Source organism: Electrophorus electricus, chromosome 2, assembly GCF_041902795.1.
Source record: "Electrophorus electricus isolate QZ-2024a chromosome 2, ASM4190279v1, whole genome shotgun sequence".
In the NCBI taxonomy this organism is placed as follows: Eukaryota; Metazoa; Chordata; class Actinopteri; order Gymnotiformes; family Gymnotidae; genus Electrophorus; species Electrophorus electricus.
The window spans coordinates 27517021-27543968 of NC_137498.1; the positions used below are offsets into that span (position 1 = coordinate 27517021).

At 38.6% G+C, this 26948-nt stretch overlaps 1 protein-coding gene across 9 annotated transcripts; it reads left to right on the forward strand.

Annotated features, from left to right (window-relative positions):
- The first annotated feature begins 893 nt into the window (after positions 1-893).
- fam131ba (family with sequence similarity 131 member Ba) lies at positions 894-26585 on the forward strand. Of its 9 annotated transcripts, XM_081697624.1 has the most exons (11): positions 894-1051; positions 8846-9143; positions 9571-9660; positions 10651-10688; positions 12667-12702; positions 15929-16031; positions 17426-17644; positions 17798-17938; positions 22944-23245; positions 23517-23774; positions 24027-26585. In XM_081697624.1, exons 6-11 carry the CDS (start codon positions 15935-15937, stop codon positions 24258-24260), a joined length of 1251 nt encoding a protein of 416 aa, XP_081553750.1. In that variant the 5' UTR covers positions 894-1051; positions 8846-9143; positions 9571-9660; positions 10651-10688; positions 12667-12702; positions 15929-15934; the 3' UTR covers positions 24261-26585. The 9 variants fall into 9 exon arrangements, with proteins under 9 accessions (XP_081553750.1, XP_081553739.1, XP_081553767.1 ...); XM_081697613.1 differs by lacking the exon at positions 9571-9660; XM_081697641.1 differs by lacking the exon at positions 9571-9660 and having other exon boundaries at positions 24094-26585.
- The last annotated feature ends 363 nt before the right edge of the window (positions 26586-26948 follow it).

The window sequence follows — 26948 nt, forward strand, 5'->3', positions numbered from 1 at the left end:
ATTCATCTGATACCAACACATACATACACACACACGCACACACACACACACACACACACACACACACACACACACACAACCCCCCCCCCCCAAAAAAAAAAGACGTGCTTCCTTTGTAGCTTTCTGTCTCCTTCCAGAATACCGATTCAAACATTTCAGTCTCATCCCTCCTATTGTCAGTTTCCAGGTCTGCTGGATGTGCACGCATGCCTGGGTGTATTCAAGGTTACACAGTCCTATGGACAGACTGGACACTGCAAGCACACAAAGTATATAAATGCAGCCCCTGATCTCCATTCCAGAGTGATATATATGCTTGTAAGATATGGAAGGATGGACATGGAGAAAGAAAGACAGAGAAGCAATGGGAGACATTTCTTTGTGTCCACAGCTGACAGAATGTGACTAAAAGAAGGAAAAAATGTCAAAAGGGAGGGGCAAGAAGAATGATGTACTGCTTTGTTAGAGAGATATGGGGAGAGACAGAGAGAGAGGAGTATCCTTATGCTGTAACTGAGAGAGCTCAAGAGAGCCTTAGTATAGATGCTTTAGCCATGTTCAGCATAAAAATAAGCTTTTCTGGCTGGTCTACCAGTCAAATGTGTTATTGTGATTGTCCTTTTCAGTGGGCTCTCAAGCATGCTTCCCAGTGTAAAATATTATTAGGACGTGTTATGGTGGTAACAGACTAAGCATGTAAACTGGTAAACATAAATAAATAAATAAAACCTGGTAAAAAAGAATGTTGTGCTCAGACATGCTGACTTACTGACTGACTGACTCAAATCTCACAGCATACTGAAGAGTGTGTTCTATGTGTGTGTGGTGGTGACGAGAGGGCAAGGAGGGAGGGAGGAGAGGATGACGGGGAGAGACAGAGAGGGAGTGAGGCACACACGCTCACACAGCCTTGCAGAGCAGGGGAAAGAGAGAGAAACGCAGAGAAGAGGACAAGGGAGAGAAAGAGCAAGAAGAAAGAGAATGATGTCTGCTGAAAAGGCACTTCTTCCTCGCTGAGACACCATGGGCTGCATTGGCTCCCGCACTATCAGTAAGACCCCCGGCTTCTATTTCTTCTCTTACAAGGCTAAACATAGGAACCAGGGCGGGAGTGGACGATGTTCATGCCCACCCACCTCCCATTCCCAGTGTGTGCGTTTCTATGGAAACCCTTTGGTTAAGGACTGCTTGTCTTCAAGGCTATATTGTGATTTTGCGTGGTGCTGGAAAGCTTCTAGGAGACAATGGAGGGACCAAGGAATGGTAGTGGCTTCGGCAGGTCGTGTGCAGACAAGGGGGGTTAACCGGTGCAGGCTGACGTGAGTGGGAGATGGGGGGAGGGGGTATTTTAGGGACAAGGATGAAAGGAAAAAAGACTGTGGATGAAAGAGAATCTTTAGTGGCGATATAGTGTGATAAGGCATGCAGGGTTAGGTGTGGATAATAGTGAAGATGTCTGGAAAAAAATCTTTCAACCGAGCAGAAAAAGAAGTGTGTAATTGTGTATGCATGTAACACTTAGACTAACCAAATGTAACCTGACTAAGGTCAGGACAACTGCTGTTTTTTTGTGAAAATAGCAGCCATTTACAGATCTGCACCATGGTGTGTGGGTGTATGAGTGCATGCGCCACAAAGATGCTCAGAGGTGTGAACAGTGCATGTCAGGTTAAGTGGACACAGAGATACACACACCTATGATCTTCAAGGCCAGTCCCACAAAGGTGATGGATAAATGCTTGCAGGCTCAGGTGTTACACAGAGCTGGTGAATGTGTAGTTACAGTAGGTCAAATTCTGCTATGTCAACACTGCTTGTGGGCTCCTGAAGCATGATGGCAGTCCTGCATCTCACACCTGTCCCGGCCAAACAGTGAACACTCTGAGCAATCCAAACAGCAGCTGCCACTTAAAAAAATCCCAGTATTTGGCGTACTAGTGCTTATGACGAGCCAAGTCAAGAAGAAATCCAAAATACAGCAGTTCACAATATACATTAGCTCATTTGAATGTGATGCTCATTCACAAGAAATGTACACGGTTCAATGAGTGGAGCTACCGAGGAGTGCGGTATCCTATCAAAATAAACACAGGCAACTCTCCACGTCAGAATTAAATAAATAATCGGCACCGTAGTTGACCTTTGATTGTCATTGAGCCAGCGTCAGAGGCTCAGACAGCTCAGAGGGAAAGTAGGGTTTCTTTCTTGGGGAAAAAAGAGACAGTGCACATTTATAACCCTACAGCAAAGAAGTAGGAAATTGGGTCTGAAAATGGGGCGAATTGATTTGAATGTTTATTTTCCCTGTGAATTCCTAGCCAACCAAGCCAGTTTGTGGGGCCTTTCCCCCCCAAAAAATGCATCTGAAGTTATTGTGTGAAAGTTACTTCTTATTTGGGTGTGGAATTTTTTAGGAAATTAGTTTTTCTTATTTTTGAGGAGAAACATGGTTGTTGTATTTAGACTAGGTAACTATAAATAGATTGTGGTTTACAGTGACTGTGGATAAGAGAGAGCCAGAGATTTGTGCAATATGGGTCAAGTACTTCCCATAAAATAGTCTACTGTTTGCTTTAATTAGAAAAATACTCTTTTTCATTTAGATTAGTAGATTAAAGTGCCTTTGAGAATGCATTATTAATCAAATTCAGTTCATTTTTTGAGCTGTTTAAATTAATTCTGATCAACAGTCAGTTATAGGTCCGTTTACGAATTTGGCATCATGATATCTCATTTAAGCATTAATCCTATCCTATCCTACTGAACCTGCATTTAGTGTTAGTATGAAACAAAAGTCTTAATTTGCAGTCTTTATGGAAAATACAATCTTTTCCTCTGAGTGTCACCTTTGTAACTTAATTGCCCATCAGATATCATAATGTTATTATAGAAGAATTGAAGACTGAGAAAAAAAACCTCACTTGAAACTCCTCCCACTAGTTTAGGAATGTGATAAGTGTCAGAGGAGATCAAATGTATGAATACTCCACAGTGGTGTCATGACAAAGAAATTTAAGACAACCACGCTAAAGAAATTTTGTGTTAGGTCATGCTCTTTCTATCAAACTTAAGACAAAAATAAATGTTTATTCTCTATGATGTTGCCACTTCAAAACATTGCAACATTGCAAGTTAAATTAAAAAAAGAAACTTTGCATTGAAATATCCAAATAATAGATTATTACCAGATTATTAGTCCTATAGTTATCCAGATGCTATGACTGTTATATTAACTGGTAATATAACTATTATATTATACTGTTATTATTTGGGAACTTGAACTACTTCATACGGAACATGACCGTTTCACACAACAGCAGACAACTTGTCTAGAATGGGAGAATGATGACAATTATAAGCAAGCAGACTGGACACACACAGATGATAGCTGCAGTTACTGTCACTGGCCTCATGCACAAGCCCACAAACACCTTTAATCTGTGTTGAACTAGAGTTTAACATATCAGGTGAAATCTGTGCCTGAACTCTTAATTATTGCATTTGTTGCTGTCAGTGTGTCCACCAGTCCATAATTTGAGCATGACCACTACATTACTTGGAATAACTTTCAGATATTGGCTCATCCTACTATCTTGTTATTTTACTATTACTATTTTATTTTTTATTACTGGGAACATGCCACTGAAATTTTACAATGCATTTTAAGGTTTTCTATGCTGCAACACATAACTATATGTGAATTAGGTTCATTATAGCTGGAAACACTAAACTGAGAAATGCTCAGTCATATGCATCATACACCAAGGAACAGGAAATTAACTGTTTATTTGGTTGTAGATATCTTTACAAACTCAGTATTGAGAAGCTGATGTCCTATGTTTTTTTCTGCACTTTAGATCACTTTAGGGAGCAAGCAGCATTGAGTCTTTAGGTCTTATTTAAATAGTTTTAATCTGTGTTAGCAAGTGCTTTTGTAACAGCTAGCCAAATACCTTAGAGGAAATCCGTGGACAGTGCTACACTCACTGATTAATTTTTTTAAAATCATATTTCCTTAGCACCTTGTGTATATGTGTGTCTGTGTGTGTGTGTGTGTGTGTGTGTGTGTGTGTGTGTGAAAGAGAGAGAGAGGTAGGTATGTCTATCCTGCTGATGGACAGACAAACAGACAAACACCTCCCATGTGTTTTCTACACACACAAATTCCAACCTTGTGTATGAGTGAAGGGTGGGGGAGTGAGGGTTGTAATTGCATGATCCAGCACACACTGTGACTGAGATAGTCCAAGGTGACTGGTTGAGACATTGACCAGCATGCTTCTTTTGAGTAGATGGCCCAAAATGAGGAGGGGCAGGAGACAGCAATGAGAGTGAGGGAGAGAAAGTGAAGACTGCAAAGAATGAGTCAGAAAAGAGGAAGGAGGGGGAGGGGTAGAGAGTGATGTAGAAGCAGATAGGCCAAGACAAGATGTTGGGAGAAAAATGAATAAGAGGAGAGAATGGGTAAGTCACAGGAAGGGACTGAGAACAATGAAGAATAATGATGTGAATGGAAGGTGAGATACATGGTAAGACAGAAGTCTTACAAGGGCAAATCTCAGTAAACATAACTGGGGTTCATTTTAGAGCTTATATTATTTTCTGCTTTATACAGTAATAATATATTTAAATGATAACTGCCTAAACTACAGATGCAACTCTCAATCTGTAGGCTCAATGCTAAAATAATTCTCACACCTGGTTTTTGTACTGAATTACATAGACTTTGTTAGAAATATCTTCCCTGCACCTACTCATGGGGACTGCTTTTTAGGTACACTTATGGATGCTTTTTATTAGTGTACAATTACAGATTGTAATTCATATATTGTCATGCACTCATGCTATTTATGACTAGTCAGTTTCTGACCACAGGGCCTCTGCTAGATAGATATTTTTGGCGAATGGATCATTCTCAACACTAATATACTACTGTCATATTATTGTACTGCAGTGTTGCTGCATTTCTGCAGACTTTACATGTCAGTATAACTGCTGAGTCAGTATCACCCCCCAAAAAATCAATGACCTGTGTTCAGAAAGTGACCACTGCAACAATGTTAGAAGAGCGCTAACTTAAATTGTACATGACAGATAAGCTGTAGTCTCTAAATGGACTCCTACAAGGCACGGATAATCAATAAACATTTCTAAAGTGTAGTCAATAATATTTCTAAATGTGGATACTGAGTGTATAAATAATGAGTTGCTGAGGGGGAAAAAAATTATTCTACTCAATTCATAGAAACTCATTTACATCATAGTTTTAAGCAGACAATGACTAGCATGCACAGGGAGGTTCTGTTCGCAAGGAGATGTCTGTTTCTCACACACTATATAGCTTTCAGAACAAGCTGTGATGACAGTAATCACTTTTGATGAGTCTGTACAGTCACAGTTTGTAACACACAATTTGAGGGTGTGTGGGTGTGGGTGAGTGAAATGTGGAAGCATTAATAGTCTTAAGTACTTAAGACTAAGATTATGGGTGAAATACTGCCAGCATCACAACAGCTCTTTCCTGCAATATGTATGAAGAGAAAACACTGTGATGTCCAAGCATCCCAACTGCCAATTGCACAACAGTCCTCCATGGACATAGTCTGCAGCTAGTTCCAGAGCCTGCACCTTACTTACAAAGTAAGACTGGGTGAACCAAAAGAAGGCACTCTGTAAACCTGGTAACACAAATATCTTATTAATCTTGGCTCCTTAGTCTTCGCATCTACGTAATTGGATAATATATGCACTAGATACTAATTGTGCAATTTTACCTCCATGTCCAAAGGAGGACATATATCACTGAGCACCAAAACTGGGCAAGGACATGATGTAGCCTCTTTGAGCACAGCTTGTCCCTGTTAGGTTTCTCCCAAATCCTGTAGATTGTCTGTGGTTAACACCTCCCACTGGGATCTCAGAGTTAAAAGAGAAGGATTCCCCCAGCAATTCAGGACAATGACAATGAATACTTGTACCAGCTTTAGTAGAAGACCACCTCATGGTGCATTTAAGTAGTGAATGAAAGAGGGTTCACTGAAAATGAATTAACTTGAACAAACACTGGGTTCCATGACCTGAAATATAGCAGGACAAAGATCTTTTTCTTTTGGTTCTGAGTTCCTTTCTGGAATATGGAGTATAGGCTGGGTGATTGTTCAGGGTGGAGCCCAAAGGATGGCATGAGGGGGCAGAGTATCTGAACTCATAATATAATATAATATAATGTAATATATATCTGAGTATTTTCTCACTTGTAATTGGTTATCTGTAAAAATGGGTGCAATGGGTGATTTTCAAGCCCTTCTGCAATTTTTATGAAGCATTCTTGAGGTTAAAAGTGTTAAAGGAAGCAAGATATGAAGGTATATCTTGCAAGAGACATTATAATATTGAGATATTTTCTTTGTGTCTCCATTTTCTCGAGCTGCTGGAATTTCACTTGTACTGGCCAAAGCTTTGTGTCATGCCTGGGTGAAACGTTTGGTGAAGCTTCAAAATTTCCATTCTGTATGTCTTTGGCACATGTGCAGCAGCAGACCCAGGGAGAGGGAAAGTTTGATAAAATTGGATCTCAAAGCTGAAACATGAGATGCATTCCAAAAATGTTATGAGTCTTACTGCATAACTGTCTGCTTAGCTGCTTGATTGAAATTGGACTTCTGTTTATGAGCAATGTAGAAACAGATGTAGTAGCAATTGGAATGGCAGAGCATTTGAGATGCTGTTGTTTTTGAAAAGTAAAATGTATATTGCAATAAGATCAATCAGCTTCATCCTGTAACAGGACAAACAGAGCGAAGGTCTTGTGTGTATTCCATTTGCTTTTTGAATTCCACATATAATGGCCATCAAATGTATTTTTGTACTATAATTGTTTAGCACTTATTTTCTTTTGTCAGGAATTTTGAGCTCATGGAGTACTATATTGTAGGGCATTTAATAAATCTTTTAATTGCTCCATAACCATCTGTGAGTGTAAAGTTTTTCCTGTGACAAAGCTGTGCTAAAATAGCACTGGCATAAAATCATATGTTTTTTTTCCTGTCCAGAAATGTAAGGTGTACAATCTTATTTAGTTGCTTTTTAAAGAATTATGCTTATGCACACATTTGTTAGATGTTTACATTTTACATATCTATATACTGTCTTATACAGAGCAACTTTCAACTTTTCAAATATGTTGCAGAGGTAGGTAAGTGTAGTGTTAGGAATCTTGCCCAAGGGCTCTTACTGGTATAACATAGAGCACTTGCCTAACAGGACTTGAGCTGCAGTACCCCACAGAGGAAATGTTACTGTTACCCTCTACACTATAGCAACCAATATTGAGATGTTTATGATAGTGCTGGAACATTTACAACCTTGCCATTCTTATGCTCTCTAAAGTGAACTGTAGCATAATTACCATTGCTTATATCCAAATATGATTCTGGTAGAACATGGAATATCAGCATTTGAATGAAGAACAATGTTGCTTTTCATGTAGTGCCTTATGCTGACTGTTACATATGGGTTTGAAATGTGTTTAGTGAATAAATAGTGTGAACTGTAACAACAAACACAAAGAACTGTAACAATAAAAACAATAGCCAAATGCAGTGACAAAATCCAATTGCTTTTTATCAGAAATGAACAAAACAACAATGCTATATTATTGTGTAGCTCTGTCTTATACTTGACGCAAATGTACTTATTCAACACTGTCAGAGGGAGGAACAGTTTTGCTTAGTGAAGGAATGCAGTTCATGTCTTCAAAAATCTGAATGTGACTATATTTCAGTTAACTCTGTAAACTCATTAAGTTATGATTCACTGTACCAAACTGCTTTAGTTCTGATGACATTTCAAGATTTGTTTTGGTTGCAGTGATATGCTGCTTGAAATTTAATGACTTCTCAGATCTCTAATCTTTCTATTCATCAAAATCTGTACCTGTAACTATTTTTCTATGACTTTGCCCACCCATTTCATTGTTGGCTAATTGACCCCTTGCTTCACCTTTAATTGCAGTCCAAAATGCAAAGTGTATTTTGGGAGTTTCATGCCTTACAAAATTTATAGTGGTCAAAGTTAGAGGGCTATGCAAAGAAATGAGATATCCATGTCAGAGGACCATCTCCATTTTCAGCCCATTGTCTAACACTCAGCAAATTTGGTTATTTTGATAAAGGTACTGTGCATTATATGCAAGCACAACGTATGCTGGAAGTGTATGATGGAAACATGTCTATGACATTGTATAGGCATAATAAAACAAACATAAGTTATAGAACAGGCTTATTTTTAATGAATCATAGCTTGCTGCAGCCTTACCTGGTGTACATGGGCAGGTGATAAGGGAATAAACCCACAAGTCAAACCTCTTGTATTGCACAGTTTTTTTGACTACTACTTTCTGACGAAAAGCCTGTTTACACTTTAAAATGCAGTGGTTCAGAGATTAAATATATGATTGCAGTTCCAAGAATTTGCTTGTACCCTGTGCATAAGCACCTATGTACCCTCTGTAGTGAAATATTACCTTTCTGTATCTATTGCCCTGTTTAGTTATTGCGCTTTGTGCAGCTGTTTAAAAGTGTATTAATCAAGTAATATGATTGGCTTAGAAGACAGAAATTAATAACCACACTCTTCTAATTAGATTCCACTCAGCCTTTCTTGCGCAGTCTGCTAATGAGTGCAACTGTGTGAAAATGGCATGTATTTTGGACACACCCCATATAAGCACTGCAACATGAAAATAGTTCCTTCTCTCCTCCTTGTCTGTATTTTTTATATTTTGCCATAACATGCGCATGGTTGCAGGACCATTCTCTTATTGTTCTCCTCCCGCTCTGTGCAGTAGGTGATTCAGACTCTTGGACTGAATCAGACTGGCTGTGGGCATCACTGTGTGAAACAGCCCCCCCCCACCCCAGCAGCCCGTGAGTGACCTTCCTCTCACTCGCCCTCCTTCGCCCCAGGTCTGCCACATGGAGTTGGACAGAGGCTCCTCTGCATTCTGGGCAAGAACACCTGCCAGACCCAATTGTTGTGTGGTTCATTTGATGTTCCTTGCTGTTCCTGCTAGTGGCACATGGCTATCCTCCCTTCTGTCATGATAGGCAGGAAGATGACAAGTTCTGCACAAGGATTGCAAGGTTTTCCCGATTTTCCTAAGATACCCTCTTCTCCGTTTTGGTGATTTAGCCCTGGAGTTTTCCTTGGTCTTTACCCAATTTTGAAAAGTTTATAAAAAAATGCTTTGAACCATAACTGGATTTAAACAAACATTCTAAATAATATTAAGGCATTTTGTGTTCAATGGCCCTTGATGTGATAGTTTAAACTTCACTTGTTTTATGATTTAATGTCTTTTTATGTATAGACTAAGTAATATGTTCAAAAAATGTGAAGGAGCTTCATTTCGAGAGCACAAGGCAAGATTTGTCCATCTATCCAGTCATCTATCCACCAAAGCCAAGAATCTGAAAATGTACTTCTAATATAACTTCTAATCATCTTAAAACTTATCAGTGTTCCAGTCTGCTCCATTACCCATCTGAATCTCTCTTGTTCATCCTTCAGTTTCATATTCATTTCTCTTCATCTGAGCTCCAGTGATCTGCCTGTACTCTCTCCAGGGTGAGAGAGGATGATTGAGGAAATGGCCCCGAGGTACCGAGACTCCAATGTACTTACAGAGAAAGAGCCCAGCAATTAATACACACTCACACACACACACACACACACACACACACACACACACACACACACACACACACACACACACACAGACACACAGACACGCACACACGCACACACACACACACACACACACACAAAACAGCCGCAGCAATTAGTGCATTCTGAGTGGTTCAAATTAGTCTGAGAGAAAAAGAAATTGAGAACGAGCTATAGAATAAACTGGAGAGCGGGTGTAGAGAGTATTTCCTGTTTTGGTGCATTTAAATTCATGATATCCCCAATTTTCCCCCCTGCCTTCCATGTGAGAAAATTGCAAATATAATTAAGTCTAAAATTGTAGAGACTACATCAAATGGGTGTTTAAATGATTTTATTTTATCAAAATTTTAAACATTATTTCTAAAGCAGTAAAAGCGCGACATAATTATTACAACATTTAAATAACAATGTCATTAGAGTGACATTAGAGGCTTCCCTTGGGAACACTAATGTCATGTGCAGTTATTTTTGTACATCAATCATAAATTTTAATGCAAACTAAAATGTGTCACATCACATTTGTCATTTACAGTGAGTCGCTGTAGCCATGTTATATTATTGCTCTTATTTTTCATTAAGAGTAGAAAATTGTAATTGTAAAAATTATTTTAAGTTTCTTTGACATTTCTTTTAAACTGGACATAAACTTTGTAAATTCACAGTCAATATATTCTGAAGACATGGAAAATTTTTGTCTCATATTTTCATTATTTCCACCCTGGTGTAATATATTACCATGGTGTTAGATGCCTCATTGTACTCAGAGAGCTGGTGGTGTGGTGAAGATAATTATTCTAAATTTAGATTGTTGTGTGAATGTTAGCAAAAATTGTAGCATGGAGCTGTTACTTTGTTTCTATCAGAGAGGTTATGTAAGTGTGTCCTGTTAATTTCTCTTCTCCTCACTCCTTCTCATTTCAGCGGCAGACGCAGTCCCTGTAAGGAAAGATGGGGAGCAGGTAAGAAGGCCACTTCTCTTTATGTAGCCTTTGACCTCTGTTTATTTTTGGCACAGTCTGTGGCCTACCTGATTGATTACACTGTATAGAAATACTTACAAAAATGTTAATCTTGATAATAATTAAGTAAAGTTTAGATAAAAATCCACTCAGATATTTCTTGTCATTATCAGTACTGGGTCAAATATATGTTTAATTGTTTAATTAACCAATGTGTATGCCAGCACAATGGATAGTTAACTAAACCAACACTAACCAACTTTTCTGAGTGTGGGTATATAAGCTGTATCAAAAGTACATAATATTAACAAGTGGGAGATCCATGCTAGTCAGTATCTACATAACATAATACTTCTCTAGAGATGGATATTGAATTTTCCACCAAGGCCACAGGAGCTGGTCTTCAGAGACCCTCCGTTTCCATACAGTGTAGGCACATAACGGGCTTCCATCCACAGGAGACACAACCCCATCCACCTTCTTGATCTGCCTCTTCTCTTCCATCCCTGCACAAGAGCATCAGCTCCAGGATCTTTGGCCCACAAACACACTACTGAACTTGCCCCCAGTCAGCCATTTTGGATCTTGCTACCCTTCCATGCTTCTTTTGCTTCAGAGTTGGGCCTGTGACCGTGTCATGCACACACAGAGAGTAGGGCCAATTCACAGAATGTAATATAACCAAACAAAGAGGGCAATCCAGAACTGTATGCTGTTTTAACCACAAGGCTTCAAAAACGTTTCAGACTGTATGCACACAAAGATTTCATGACACAACAATACTGAAGTGCCTTCCAATTACTTGAATCAACAATAACAGTTGTTTGCAGTAATATCTAGGAATGAATAGTCTGTAGTCCTGAGGCAGAATGAATCCGCCATTCTCCTTGTATGGCTATGATAACTGCTGTGGCAGCAACCTTGTAACACACAAGGTTAGAGGAATACAGCAATTTATATTTGTAACTTGAATGCATGTATATATATTCATGTGCCTGTGAGAGATAGAGAGAATGGGAAAGCATGAAAACACTGCAAAGCCACTACCTGACAAAAAAAATAAAATAACGACAATTATCAAGAATTATCTTGGCCACTTAACTGGTAACTGCTTCAGATTTTCAAGGTCACTTGACCTTATGAACCTATACTTGCCCTTCAGGTTAGCTGAACACTAAAAATAAATGATTGCTAGCTGTGTAGCAGCACCGAAGGGACTGAAAAGGGTCCTTTATGTGGCAAGAATATTAATTAGCATATCCAAAGCAGCAGTACAAAATAACCTGCTGCTGGAAATTTATTTCTAGTTGTTTTTTCCTTGCACACTGGGCAGCTGTACCAATTTTAGTGTACTTTAGAAGAATTCTAATGCCCTTGAGGACAACTTCATGTTCAGAGTAGAGGGTTTACCCACGGCTTTGCTGCTGTGAAGATGGCCTCTCTTTGACCTTTACTATTGAGCCATCTTAATGAACACTGCAAGGCTCTTGATGTTTAAACTGGCAACAGTGTGTGTCTCACTGTTCAAGGTACAATATAAATGCAATCAGTAGTCCATCTGTATGGTAGCACTCCCCATGAGTCACACCAACTGTACTGCTGTTGTCCTACACAGTATGTGTCCTTTTCTCAAGGAATTTCTTATGTTTAAAGTTTAAAATGTAAATTCATAGGTGAAATATCCACAAGAAAAAATCTATTTCTCCTTCTGTTCTGTTGCTTATTCTCTCCATTTTTCTGCAACGTGTTGGTGTCTGGATGCCTCTAAGGGAATTTTACCTAAGGTTTTATTGTTATGTTAACATCAACTTTGATTATCACTGATATGCTGAGAAAAGAGTGCTCAAATGTTACATATTCACCAAGATATCAAATGCTTTTTGCTTGTTTTTCATTTGCTAGATTTTACAAAACATATCCCATGAGGAGACTAAAACATCCCCTCTTCCTCATTTTGTTCTCTTCCTTTTTCTCTCAGCATGGGCGTGCCGAGTTTTCCTGGGAAGGAATCAACGTAAGTGAAGAGCTGACCCTTTTCTCTTCTCATCCTCTATTTTCTCTTTCTCTTCAGTTGTTTTACTTCATTCATCTTTTGTCCTCTCCTAACAAGTGTTTGTAAATGCTTTATAAACCAGATTGCAAGGACTATGCAGTTGCATGAGAAATTGAATGCAGAATATCTGTAAGAAAGCAAGGAATATACTGATATTATTAACTGCCCTCAAAACAAAAAACTAACATTTTGGATCATCTTAGTGCCAGTCTGGATTTACCATAGCGATTTTATGGAAATAAGGTACATAGGAGCTCCATTAGTACTGTGATGTGTTTGGATGAGAGGTAAAACTGTATAGAAGAAAGAACACAATGGTAAAAATGCAATCAATATTAAAATTATAGCTCAAACAGATTCACTGAACTAACATTAATATTATCTATGTAACGCGTGGCCCGAGTGCCGAAGGGCGCAGAGCAGGACGCGCAGACTCCCTCAACTTTGTGAGACATTTAATAACATTGAACAGGGCATTCACACAGAACAAAACATTGAACATAAACACGTCTGAACACTATTACACAAAGTGAATGTTTAACACAGACTGTCTATACAATGATGACAACTGACTTGCATATGCACACTACCTCACCATTGATATTGACAATGAGCAATGACAAGGTGCACACTGACAGCGGTTTAAATACAAACACTTAATGTCAAAACCTTGTACAGGTGTGTGCCCTCATGGAGGGGGCGGCATTGTCCTCGACAATGACCCCTCCCTAGGGGCATGGGTCCTGACACTTCCCCTTCTGGGATAGTGAACTCCAGGCTGCTGTACACACAACCAGACACAGTACGACCATGCCCGGTGCCCACCCAGCACAAGGCAGGCCAGGAACCTCCCACCTGGGAGACCTTAAGCCAGGGAGAAAGGCATAGTGCCTGCCTCTCTCGGGTCAGTCTGACGCTTTCCCCATGACATGATGCGCCTAAACACACACAATAGATGCAAACATACACAAACAGAAACGCCTCCACACACACGCACACACACTTCAGACACTGTGCTGCAGTGCCTGCAGTCAGCACAGGTGCTGTAAACGTGTCCCCGGCCTCAACGGACACGCGGGTGTGCACGTCCGCCCGTTCTGGACGTGCTCCTCACCTGAACAGTCCTCCTTAATCCTGCCGCTTTAGGAGTGTCCCAGAGGCGATGTGCCTCCGAGGCTTTGGGCAGACCCTTCTAGTCTTGCTGGCGAGTCTGCCGACGGGAAGGGACTCAGGCTACAGCTCTGCCCTCTGGGGATCCCGCTGGCTCCACACAACCTCCCTCTTTCTGGTTGTGGGGCACATTGGTCCTCCTCAGCCCAGGCTCGATAGCCATAGGCCCCCTCCAAAGAAACACCTCTGGGGGTGTTCCCCTCCACCTCTCCCCAATCTCCTGGGATCCAGGCAGCAGTGCAGGGGGCACCCATGCACCTCCCGCTAGGAAGTCCGCTCTTAGCCGCAGGAGCTGGCGTCCTGTGGTGGTTGGTCATTCTGTGACTTGCGGCCCGAGTGCCGAAGGGCGCAGAGCAGAACACGCAGACTCCCTTAACTTTGTGAGACATTTAATGACATTGAACAGGACACTCACACAGAACAAAACATTGAACATAAACATGTCTGAACAGTATTACAAAAAGTGAACATTTAACACAGACTGTCTACACAACGATGACAACTGACTTACATACACACACTACCCTAACATTGATATTGACAATGACCAATGACGAGGTGCACACTGACAGTGGTTTAAATAGACATACAAACTTTTAACGTCAAAACCCTGTACAGGTGTGCGCCCTCATGGATGGTGTGGCTACACCCTGCATGCAGCAGGCTGTACCACGTGACTCGTGGGGGAAGGAGCAGTCCATGACAATCTACTTAGCATGATATTATTTTCATAATGCTAATTGGTGGGAGTTTTTATTCACTATTATCAGCATGAACCTTGTTGGCTGAACCACGCACTGAATGTGCAGAATGTTGAGGCATATGGAAGTAAGCATGGGGAAATCATTCCCATTTCTCTGTAAATTGTCCCTTGCTGTTTGTTAGACTTGCTTCTATGCTCACCTCCTGTTGTTAGTAATACTGGAACCAGTATTCTAGTACACCGCATAATGAACATCACTATGTTGCATATAATATAGTTTAATTTATTTGTATCGTTTATTATTGCTATTGTTATTATTATTATTATTATTAGTAGTAGTGACAGTAGTAGTAGTGTCCTTAATTTGTTTAATTATGCTGTAGCTACTTCTATTGTTTCACACTTATTTGATCTTTTTGGTATCTGTTTTTTTTTTGTTTTTTTTTTTGTAAATCATGCTGCTATAACACTTCATTACCCCATTGGAGAACAGTAATCTATCTGCTCCAGGCCTGCTTTTCCTCAAGATAAATGAAGACAATAATCAAAATAAGCAATGCATTAACATGCCTAGAACTAAGTTATAGAGTAAGTCTTTTGTGTAGATCATAAAGTGAATCCACCTCTAATTTGGACGTAGAAAATATGAGCTGTCATTAAATGGTGGACAAGTTGAAGATTGAAAGATTTTGAGTGTCATTATCTGAAGCAAAAAAAAAAACATTGATTGAAGTCTCCTTGTTGACTTGGCATACTTGTTGCTGCTGTCAGTTTTTCTCTGGCTTCTGAGCTATGTGTCACTTGGCATTTGGCAAGTCAAACTGTGCTATCTGTGATTCTGCCTGTCATTTAGGCTTTTGAGAAGCACTACAATTGGTATCAAGGATAATACGATGTAGTACACATACGGCTGGTTACATCAGCTTGCACATCAAGACAAGAGAGGTAGAGAAAGGTCTAAGCTGTCAGTTTAGATTCATGGTTATTCTTTTCTGTGAGATCTAACACTTGATTTAATAATATCTAACGGTGCTATAATTTTACCACTCTAAGTACTTCTGTGCTTTTGAACTATATAGGACTATGAAACATAAATATGATATGCTCAAAAGTTAATGTTGTCTTTTATGCATGATCATGTCAGTGAAAATGGAATATAATAACAATATTATTCCCTTTCTTTCTTTCTTTCTTTCTTTCTTTCTTTCTTTCTTTCTTTCTTTCTTTCTTTCTTTCTTTCTTTCTTTCTTTCTTTCTTTCCTATCTGTTATTTGTATTTTCATATTATGTCCTTGCAACATTTTTCTCTGTCAGCTCTCTATGGAGGACACCACCTCCATCTTACCCCGTCTGAAGCGTAACTCCAATGCCTATGGGATTGGAGCTCTGGCTAAGTCCTCTCTGTCAGGTGTGTCAGGTGTGTGTCTGTCCCGGTAGCTGATAACTGACCCCATGTTGGCTCCAGAGGAGGAGATGGAGAATGGAACCAACATGGATGCCCCTGTGGGTCTCCCCCCCCCTACCAGTTTCACGTCCTGTTGCCAGTGCCTGTGCCTGTCAATGGCTACACCTGTCATTGATAAAAGCACAATCAGATCCAACAAGAGCACAAACATTGACTAACGTAAGTGCACAACCCATCGCCACAGACTTGCTGCTGGGAACTGTAGTCTTCAGGTGTTCAATGGTTATGTGGTGAAAGTGTTATTGTAGTGTTATTGCTTTTGTTGTTTTGTCCAGTGTGCTAGTGTGAGTTCTGCAGTGTTGTGGTCAGTGGTTCAATGGTGAACATGTGTTTTGCTATATATATATATATATATATATATATATATATATATATAGTATAATAAAAATGGATATCATTCATTATCATAACAGCTTACCTGGAGTAGCAGTAGATACACTTACACACAGATACACTTCTCTAACTTAGTGGTTTCTTCTGTTTCATTCCATACGGTAACAACTGTGGAATACAACCTACCCCGTAATTCTTGTCCTTCCATAAAACAAGACAAAAGATCAGATATAAAAGTATGCAATGAAAGCCACATGTCAAATAACAGACTTTTGATATTATTGGGCTTTTAATTTTTAATCCTAAATAAACAATCCAAATATCAAAATCATTAACATGGTCATGTTAAGTCCATGTTGATTTTTTCTGCTTGTGTTCTTTTCAATGCACACTCCATGTTAAGTTTTGCACTAATATGTCTCTGGCTTGAACCAGATATTTACATACTAATGATCCATTTCCATATAAATAAATGTTTAGGCATTTCTCTACAACTATAATTAAATGTGTACAGGCTAATACATCTTGAATAACTAATTAATTTTGAGAATAATGTGTCTGAAATCAATTTTTCCTCATGGCTTGTCAGGACATTCAAGTCAAAATCAAGTCAACAAGCTATGCTAAGAAGGCAGCAGCTTTTAGTGATGCATTTCCCTGCTCAGAATCACTAATACTGCTCCTAACATTTTGCCTTGCACCAGATTAGTGCAGGAACTTCCTGAACATTTCAACCATACTTAATTATTGCACCTTGACTTTAATTGACATAAACAAAATTACCTATAATGCTATAATCATCACTACCCTAAACTTCATTCTCAACCTGTATGGAGACATTCACTGAGTCCTGAATTCCTCACACTACCAGTTCATTCCACAATTAAGCTTTACCATGCTATACAAACATGACAGGAGCTCAGTTTGGCAAGTGCACACAGTATTCAATATGCAGCATGGAAACTCCACTACCACATTTGACAGTACTGATGCCTGATTGTTTCTTCCTGTAGGTGTGACCCGGTCTATGAAGGACAAGGTAACAAAACCTACTGCTATGGCTCAAGGCCGTGTGGCCCATATGATTGAGTGGCAGAGTTGGGGAAAGCCATCAGCTGGGCCAGTCGGGGGAGCAGGTCACTTCAACCTACACCGTGAGAGGGAAAGAAGACTGGAAAACGATGCTTACAGTGATCTAAGTGATGGAGAGAAGGAGGCACGAATGGCTGCTGGTAAAACATTTTAAGCAGATGTTTCTATAAACATTTAATGCATTTTGTTCTAGTTCTGTGACAAATTCTAAATTACAATATGTACCAAAAATAATGATCATTTATGGGTTTAGTAGATGACAATAGTTCACATTTTGCCTCCTCATTTAACAGGTGTGATGCAGCAGTTTGCTATCTCTGAGGCTACACTCTTGGCATGGAACTCTATGGATGGAGAAAGTCTCTGTGCTGATTCCAACCAAGGCAGTGTGGCCCATCTCAGTGAAGTCAACCAAGAGAGCATCACCAGCAGAGGTAAATCAGCAAATCTGCCCATCAGGGCTTAACAAAGATGATCAACATTATTTTCACCTCTTTTAACTCACATCAAATTTTAAGTAAACAATGAATGATTTGATTAAAAAAGCAGGATTCCTTGGTTATCTAAAGAGCTTTGCCTTTATCTCAAAGTTACATTGTTAGAGTGGTGACCCATTTTCTGACTAGATAAATCAGATTGGTTTAGCAAATGTGAACCCATTGTCTCATGCATTTCCCAAAGCACTGCTGAATGTATGGCTTTTTGTACAGCCAGCCCTGCACACTAATAGTGTTCCAGAACAATGTGTAAAACATTTCCCTTTTTGAAAGTCTAAAAGGGTATCTCTGGACAATGAGCATACTAGAGAAATGCATAATAATGGAAGCACTGTACATGAAATCTATAGATTTAAACACTGGATTTGATTGTTACTGACTAATCTAATATAAATATTAACATTTTAACAACTTTATAGTCAGTATTTGTCTGTTCCTGCCAGTTCTATGCTAACTAAGGTCAATAGATGATTAATTTCCCAATGATAACTCAAAGAAGGTCTTGGGACACTTTTTGTATTCAGCAGTGCCTGTTTTCACTCTTAAGTATAAATTTACTTTGTGAAGCTTTGAGTTGGATGTTTAATAATCAAATGGTGCACCAGCGATCCAAATGTCATCTTAAGAAGCTGTTCTGAGTCATATCACTGGTACTTATCACCAGCACAACTGAATTATTACATGACAGATCTTCTCTTCCACCAAGCTACTTTTATGACACTGATTGTGCTTGATTGGCTAATGTGCCATTCTGTGACGTTAACTAACTTTTGTCAACTCTGAGTAGATTGAACTTTTTTGTAACAAACATTCCTGAGATCATTTTGTTTGTTTGTTTGTTTGTTTTCATTTTTAATGATCAACACTGGGCTGAGAGGGCCTTCCTTTGTTTTATCCTGGCAAAAGGATACATTTGTGATTGCTAGACAATTGGATCATAGCATCTCCAAAATAACAGTTCTTGTGCAGTGTTCCTGGTATGCAATATATGCAAAGTTTTTAGTATCTACCAAAAGGAACGCCAACTGGTGAACAGGATCATGGCCATCCAAGGCTCATTGATGCACACAGGGACCAAAGGGTAGCATGGTGTTTCCAATTGCAAAAAAAAAAGCTAATATATGACAGATTGCTGAAAATGTTAATGCTGACTCAGAAAAGTGTCAGAATATAGTACATTCTAGCTTGTAGCATAGCTGCAGACTGGTCAGAGTGTCCATGCTGACCCCTGTCCACCACCGATAGCACCTACAATGCTCCCAATGTGAGGATCAGAACTGGACCATGGAGCAATGGAAGAAAGTGGCCTGGACAGGTTAATCAATTTATTTATTTTTTTTTACATCTTGTGGATGGCCAGGTGGATGCACCTCACGTGGGGAAGAGATAGCAACTGGATGCACTATGGGAAGAAGGCAAGCCAGCATATTCATTATGATGCTCTGGGTAATGTTCTGCTGAGAAACAGAATTCATGTGGATGCTACCTTGACACAGACCACATAACTAAATATTGTTGCAGAGCAAGCTCATCCCTTTGTGACAATGTTCCCTAATGGAAATGGAAATATGTACTGTCAAGCTGCAAAAATTGTTCAGGAATGATTTGAGAAACAAAGTTCAAGGTGTTGGCTTGGTCTCAAAGTTCCCCAGATCTCAATACAAGTGAGCATCTGTGAGATGTGCAGTAAAACCAAGCCAGAGGCCCCACCTCACAACTTGCAGGACTTAAAGGATCTGATACTAACATCTAGGTACCAGATACTAGGTGCCAGTTGTTTTGAACAAAACATTTGGGCAATCCTAATTTTTATGGTCCACCATTCATTGCATAACATTTTTTGTGCAATTATCAACTTTAGGACATCTCTTGGATGCTTGGAAATCTCCACAGGAAACCTTTAATTTGAGTTATCTTCAGTAACTTTCTGAAATAATTAACTTGGTTCTGAAAGGACCTAAAAACTTTGGCCTCCATTACAATACAGTTAGTCAAATAGTTTGGAAATAGAAAGAATTCAGCATCAGTGCTACTTTGCCTTCTATTGTTTATCCTTCATAGCAGTGCTCAAAGTGGATCAGTACTCACCTGTTTCACTTTTACATTTTGTTATTTGGTGCACTGTGACTTTTTCTTGTGTACCAACACTTCTGACAAGCTCCACATATTTTTTTCTGTGAAGCATAATGACCCTATATAACCTGCCTTACCCTGGGAGCACTATGTGACATTCACCTGCTCTCATTTGTACAAGTCTAGTACAAGACAAGTGACCTTAATGCTAGTCAATTAACATTAATGCTAGTTAAGAAAAGCAATGCTAATGCTAGTCTAAGAAATGCTAAATAACAATGTTGGCCTGGATCCAAAAGGGCACAAAGAAAATGCATGAGTAAGAGAATGACACAACGGAGCTTGGAGGCTTGGGGAAGCAAGCTAAAGTTAGCTCCACTCCTAGTAGTGATTAGCCTGTTGATTTAGCAACAGCAAAAACACCTGAAACCACAGCTACTACAGCTTCTACAGCATATCTCCTAGTATCTTTTATTCACTTTAGAAATTCAGAATGTAATACTTGATGATTTGCTGATACCAAACAATACACATGCCAACATGTGAATATGATACCGGTGTTTTTTCAAATTCAAGCTGTACTACGTAAGTTGAATGTAAGTGAATTCTGTAAAATATGTATCAACAATCCTTAGAGTAACATCAAAGGATCTGCTGGAATCCTTTCTACTTGATAATGTTTGTACTCATGAGTCTAGAATTACAGAAAGAAGATGCTGAACAAAAGTGGTATGCAAAAGGAAGATACTATTTACTTAAAGGTTATCTTAAAGATCACCTTGAAGATCACTTTATACTCCCATATAACTATGGGATGTTTGTGCTTGTGTAGACAGATTAAACAAAAATTGAACTTTATGGTAAATGTACTCAGCATTATATTTGGAAACTGCAAATAAAGCACAATGTATGACAAAACATTAAAACCTCATCCTGACTGAGAAGTGTGATGTAGGGAATATAAGATTGTGTGGGGATGCTTTGCTGCCTCAAATGTTTGGATGGCTTGCAATAAATTCCAAGTTGAATAAGGAAATTAAGCACTGGAGTTGTGATTCCTCTTCCCATATGCTTTTCCAGGTCTCTGTGAGAGTGGATGAAATAATTCCATATTTCCCTTGTGTCCTCCCTTTTAACTGGGTTTGCTATTGCAGTGGCATTCTATTAGCTGCTTATTATCTATACATATGTGGCACAATCTAGTAGCTAGCATATCATCAAATAGTCTGTGTTCCCTAACATCTAATGTGTACCATATTAATGCAGGAAACATCTAAACCAGTGGAAGTCTCTTTGCTTTTGCTCTGATGTTTCAGTGGTAGGAGAATGTAATGCCAGGAGTCTTACAAAATACTCCTCTTGGTGGAAGTGTTTCTGCCTACCTAATAGATATGACACAAAAGATAGTGACATTAATAAATGTGGCTATCCCAAATCCAAAGAAAGGGAAATTAGAAGCTGGAAAAATACCAGGAACTGAAAGAGAAAATAGAGAATATAGAGACAGCCTGGTAGGGTAAAATCAACATTTATTCAGCAGTGATTTGCTGTGACCAGTAAGATTTTTTTCCAGTAAGCCCCTTGATCTGATGCCATCATTGGTTAAGGAACTGATTCTAACAAGCAATATCTATGGTAAGGAAAAAAACAAACAAACAAAAAAACCAACAACAAAAACCCCCAATATATTTGTCATAGTAAAGCCCCCTCCTCCTAGATTCTTCCCCATGTTTGAGTGACGTGTGTGTGTGTGTGTGTGTGTGTGTGTTTGTGTGTATGTCTCCATCACCATGCCCCTACCTTGTTGATTGGTCTTGTGTCACACCTGTACCTAGTTATCATACGTGTTAGTATATATATTTAAAGCCTTATTTTAGGGTTGTGATTGGTATGTGTTTGATCCTGTGTGTTCTACATGTTGTACTTATTCGCAAGTGTTTCCAGGTTCCCTGTTTGCTACGTTAGTTTTGGTCTAGTGTTTTTTTCTATCTTTGTTCTTCATGTATTGTTTCATTTAGTTTTTGGTTTAAATATATACATGTATCACAGAGACTTGCCTTGGCATCCCACTTCCTTGACACATCTCATCATTATAATATTCTCTGTTATGCAACATTGTAGTATTTTCATTTTGCTGCAAGATCATCCAACTTCAATTCTAACAATCAAAAACCAAAAAAATTAAATAAGTGTATGAATATCCCTTTAGGAAAATCTGATTACATGATGATTCAACATGTAAAATCTTTGAAAGAAAAACACTGAATATATAGTAAACAAAACTTGAGCTGCCATATAACTCTGATCAATGTCTGACTACACCTTCAGCAAACCCATAACCTCACATACATCTTTTACCACAGCAAAGGGTTTATATAACTGTTATCTTGATTTATAGTCTTTACAGTGTTTGACTAATACCATGTCTGGTCCATTGGACAGGTGTGGGATGATATGACAAGGTTTTATTTGGTGCATGGAAACGTGGCATAGTCAAAACCTGGGGAAACAGCAGCTGGAGGGCTGCAGGCAGAAGAGGAGAGTGGTGCAGAGGCGTGCTCTGAGGCTGAGGCAGGGGTTCACATGCATAGTGTATTGCAGCTCAGTTAGTGTAGAGCTACAGACTCATATGGATTAGTGATGTTAAGAGCCACACAATAAAGCAATTTAATGGATAATTTACTGCTACAGAAAGGACAGCAGAAGTCAGTGATGCTAATGTCTTTTTACTAATTTTGTCCACACTTTGTATTGGAATTGTCTCTTTATTTTAGGTGAATGGATATTTGAAAATGATATTTATTTGTTCCATATATATATATTATTACAACCTTCCCCCTTTGCCATTCATTTCTTCATTTTGCTCTAGATCAGGTATTGCATCACTCCTCTGCAGAAGTGTGGCCTCACACCTACGTCTCCCAAGGTCTCTACTGCCTCTCCTCCTCTGATGCCTGGGAGCCAATCAGTAATGAGCCTTCAGGCATGGCCTCTCCTGCTGCTGGCTCCTACATATTGGCAGGCGGAGCTGCAGGAGAGGGCTATGATGGCTCCGCCCACTATCTGTCCCAGCAGCAGCAGCAGCTGACAATGCAGCAGCAGAACCATTTACAGCAGTTGCAGCAGATCCAGCAGTACCAGCAGCAACAACTACTGCAGTACCAACAACAGGTTTGAATAGTTCAAATAGATACCACCATATAACCAGCCATATATCTGTAGAATTAAAAGGAAACAGCAGCAAAACTAGAATCAGTGCACTATAAAGATTAATTAATTTATGATGATTTTGCATTACGTATACTGCTGAAGCATTATGCTTCAGTTATTTTTGCAGTTCTTGAACACTAAATCATAAAATATATGTATATAATGTAAATAATATTATTTGTTTGGGAAATAAAAGTTTTTTGTCTTTCATTTATGTTTTTTTTTTTTTAAGTCACTGGAACATCGACTAAACAGCACCTCCCACTCTTTGCAAGCCACACCCAACAGCACCATTCATAGTTCGGGCCCACCCACTCACCCACGTTTGGCTGATTTATGGGCAGCAGCTCAGGTGGAGCCCCATCAGGTGGAAATGATGGGACACATGGGTGTAACCTTGGCAGAAATGGGCATGCCAGAATCATATGGGGAGGAATTAGTTACAGAAAATGAATGCATCCTTGAGCAGCAAGAAGAGGAGGAAGCCAAGGTGTGTATATAGTGATTTTGTTTTTTTTAAATTCAACATTGAATCAGTTAACCAACTTTTGAATTGTAGTATTAAGAACCACACAGTCAACTCAACCTATTTAAAGTACTCTTACCATCTCTTTAAACCAGTGTAAGTCCCCACAATTGTTTCTGAAGCAACTGGTCTTTGTAGGTCTAAAAACCTAGTCAATGAAATTGTTCTCATAAAACAATAAAGTCATTTACCTTTTCTTTAATTCTCTTCCTTAAGGAGGATGACATCACATTAACACTTGAACCTGAGCCGATATCGGTAACCCCCGTTCTGACCCCTCCAGCTCCTAGAGAGGCCTCCACTCCACCTGGAAGTGTAAGCCCAGCACAGGCACCAGCAGAGCCACTGGCTGAGCACATGGCCTTTGAGGTCACATCCAGCGTCGTCCAATCCCTGGAAGAGAAGGAAGAGGAGGTGAAAGAGGCTGTGGTCATTGTGGCAACTAACTGATAGCTACAATTACAACACAGCTATAGAGTTACTGAAAGGAAATAAATAAAAATAAAAATAAAAATGGAACTATCATACTGAAATAATCAACTAATTAAGCTATGTATACCCACCCCCTCCCAAGGTGTATTCCTTTTTCGTCCAACAAACTTGATGAAGGACTTGATTCACTAATATATGCGTTAATAAAATATGATGGAGGACATAATAGAATGAGCTCCTGTAATGCAGCAGCATTCAGACAGACACTATGAAGTGGAGATCTGTGATGTGTTTCCAGAGAACCCTGCAGTTTTATGACCAGGGAGAGCAAAAAGGAAAAAGACTCTGAGGACACTTACAAAAGAAATTACAGAGTGCAATACTGAGATATCAAGACAACCAAAAGAAAATGCATGCGTTTTGAATATTTAAATGACTGAATTATCAGTATACATATAGTAATAAAATTCCATTGATTTTTGTAATGAAATTAAACGCCAATAAACGGATATGTATTTGTATGTACGTACAATATGTATGTTTGTATGTATGCGTGTATGTTTGTATGAATGTATGAATGTATGTATAAAAGCATAATTGTGTAAAACATATTATCAATTCGCCATTTGGCAATAATGTTGTGTGAAGTGTCTCCTGTGTATTTTACCTCCAACATCCACATCCACACATGTACACAAAGATACCACTCATACACTCACATGCATGAACACACACACACACACACACACACACACACACACACACACACACACACACACACACACACACACAAATTATATATTTTTGTTCTTTATATAACCAAGCACAATACTGCCCAACTGGAAACAGTGCTGCCCTATTCAACATTCATACTGTACTGCTACATATATAATACTTATGCACTATTATGGACATAAAAGAATGTATTGTCTTTTGAGTAATGATTCTATTTTTTTGTTCCATTGGGTCTCTTCCCTGGTTTGTGTCTGTATTTGTTTACTTCTGGAACTTTTTTTGCTACATCATGCTACTTAATATTGATTTTCGTAGAAAAACAGATTCTGAACAGCAAAGAAAAATGATAGCTCCGATCATATTCTTGTCTCAATGAAACACCTAGAATGAACAGTTTTCTACACCAGGATAACATGACAAAAAGCATGTAACCTTTGCATTCTTGTGTACAACTATGAAAAACCAAAGGGTATAGTGACGCCAAAAGGATAGATTCCTTAGCAGAATTTTGGAGTGATTTTTGAGCATGGTGTGTGTGTGTGTGTGTGTGTGTGTGTGTGTGTGTGTGTGTGACAATAAAATCAAACTTGTTTAAGGGGCCAGATTCAAACAATTTAACTTACACTTGAAACCATGGATATTTGAACATTTTGGAAATGTCCAGGTGATTAAGCCTAGCTCACTATATATTGTATTTTGAATTGTCATGTTGTCATGACAGACCATGTGACTGTGGCTGAATTAGGGAGAAAAAGGCTAAATTAGGAGAAAAGAAGGTGCTTGTAATATTAATTGCAATCTTTGACCTAATTATTTAAAGAATTGCTGTTTACTAGGTGCAGAAAGTGCAAAATGGCAATCTTTTTATTGGAGACATATGAATCTCAGTATCTGGTTAGTTTGTAGTAACATGTTCAAATAAAATGCTTTATGTTAATTTATTTAGTCTTTTAAAATACTTTGTTAATTTATTTAGTGTTTTGAAATAGTTTTTTAGTCTTTGTCAGATTTTTTGGGGTTTGCAACATATTCTTAAATGATTTTGTGGAGAAGAAGTGAGTTCAGTTTTTAGTGATGAATCCCATTATGCAAATGGAGCAACATTTATTTTTGTATAAATAGGATATTCTATAATATGTAAATGACTTAAAGGATTAAGAAAGATCTTATAGGCATTCCTTTACTTTGAAAGGAAGGAGACAAATATTCATTGTTTTAATGACTTAGTAACTCATCTTGCTAAGTAAGCTGCTTTTTTTCAGTAGATAGATAAAACGTTCAAGTAAAAATAGCTTTGTCATCACTTATTTTCATTAAGAGAGCAGATTTTTTTATTTATTAACAGTAACACTCCCACATCATAGAAATATAGATGTTTTTTTACGTTGTTTTGGTTAAGCTTGGGAGAGTTAAACAATTGATTCATAAAATGACATGTTGGGAATTAAAATAACATTTAACTTGTAATTTTGCTTCAACCTGAAGTGTACATTTAAAAAGATTTTTTGGTTAAAACAAAAGGGACTATTATGGCCTGTTATGTTAAGTTGTAGCTTCCAGTACATATGTATTTTCATGTGTTGTAAATAAAAATGTTCCTGTTAGTGACTGCTGGACATCTTCAAACCATGCCAAAGACCCTACAAAAAACACTAACCCACCCACCCACCTATATACACAACACCCATGCTCACATGCATACGCACACACACACACACACACACACACACACACACACACACACACACACATCATAAATAGTTAACCCATTATTATTATCTAAAGGATAATTATTAAATAAATCTAACAATGCCACAGTCTAGAGTTATTTTTTTTTAAAAAACCCAAATATTTGCATTTTAGACCATAATTGCTAATATGAATCCATTACATCACTTTCTAATACTTTCTTCGATTTTCAATATCAAAAATAAAATATCCACAAAACAATTAATAAACTTGCTTGCTTTG

Excerpts from the sequence above, each read along its gene's own strand:
- fam131ba (XM_081697613.1), top strand. The coding sequence starts at position 9,080 with ATGGCTATCCTCCCTTCTGTCATGATAGGCAGGAAGATGACAAGTTCT. Across the intron at positions 12,703-15,928 it reads TTTCCTGGGAAGGAATCAAC|CTCTCTATGGAGGACACCAC; the intron begins GTAAGTGAAGAG and ends TTTCTCTGTCAG. Across the intron at positions 23,246-23,516 it reads TACTGCAGTACCAACAACAG|TCACTGGAACATCGACTAAA; the intron begins GTTTGAATAGTT and ends TTTTTTTTTAAG.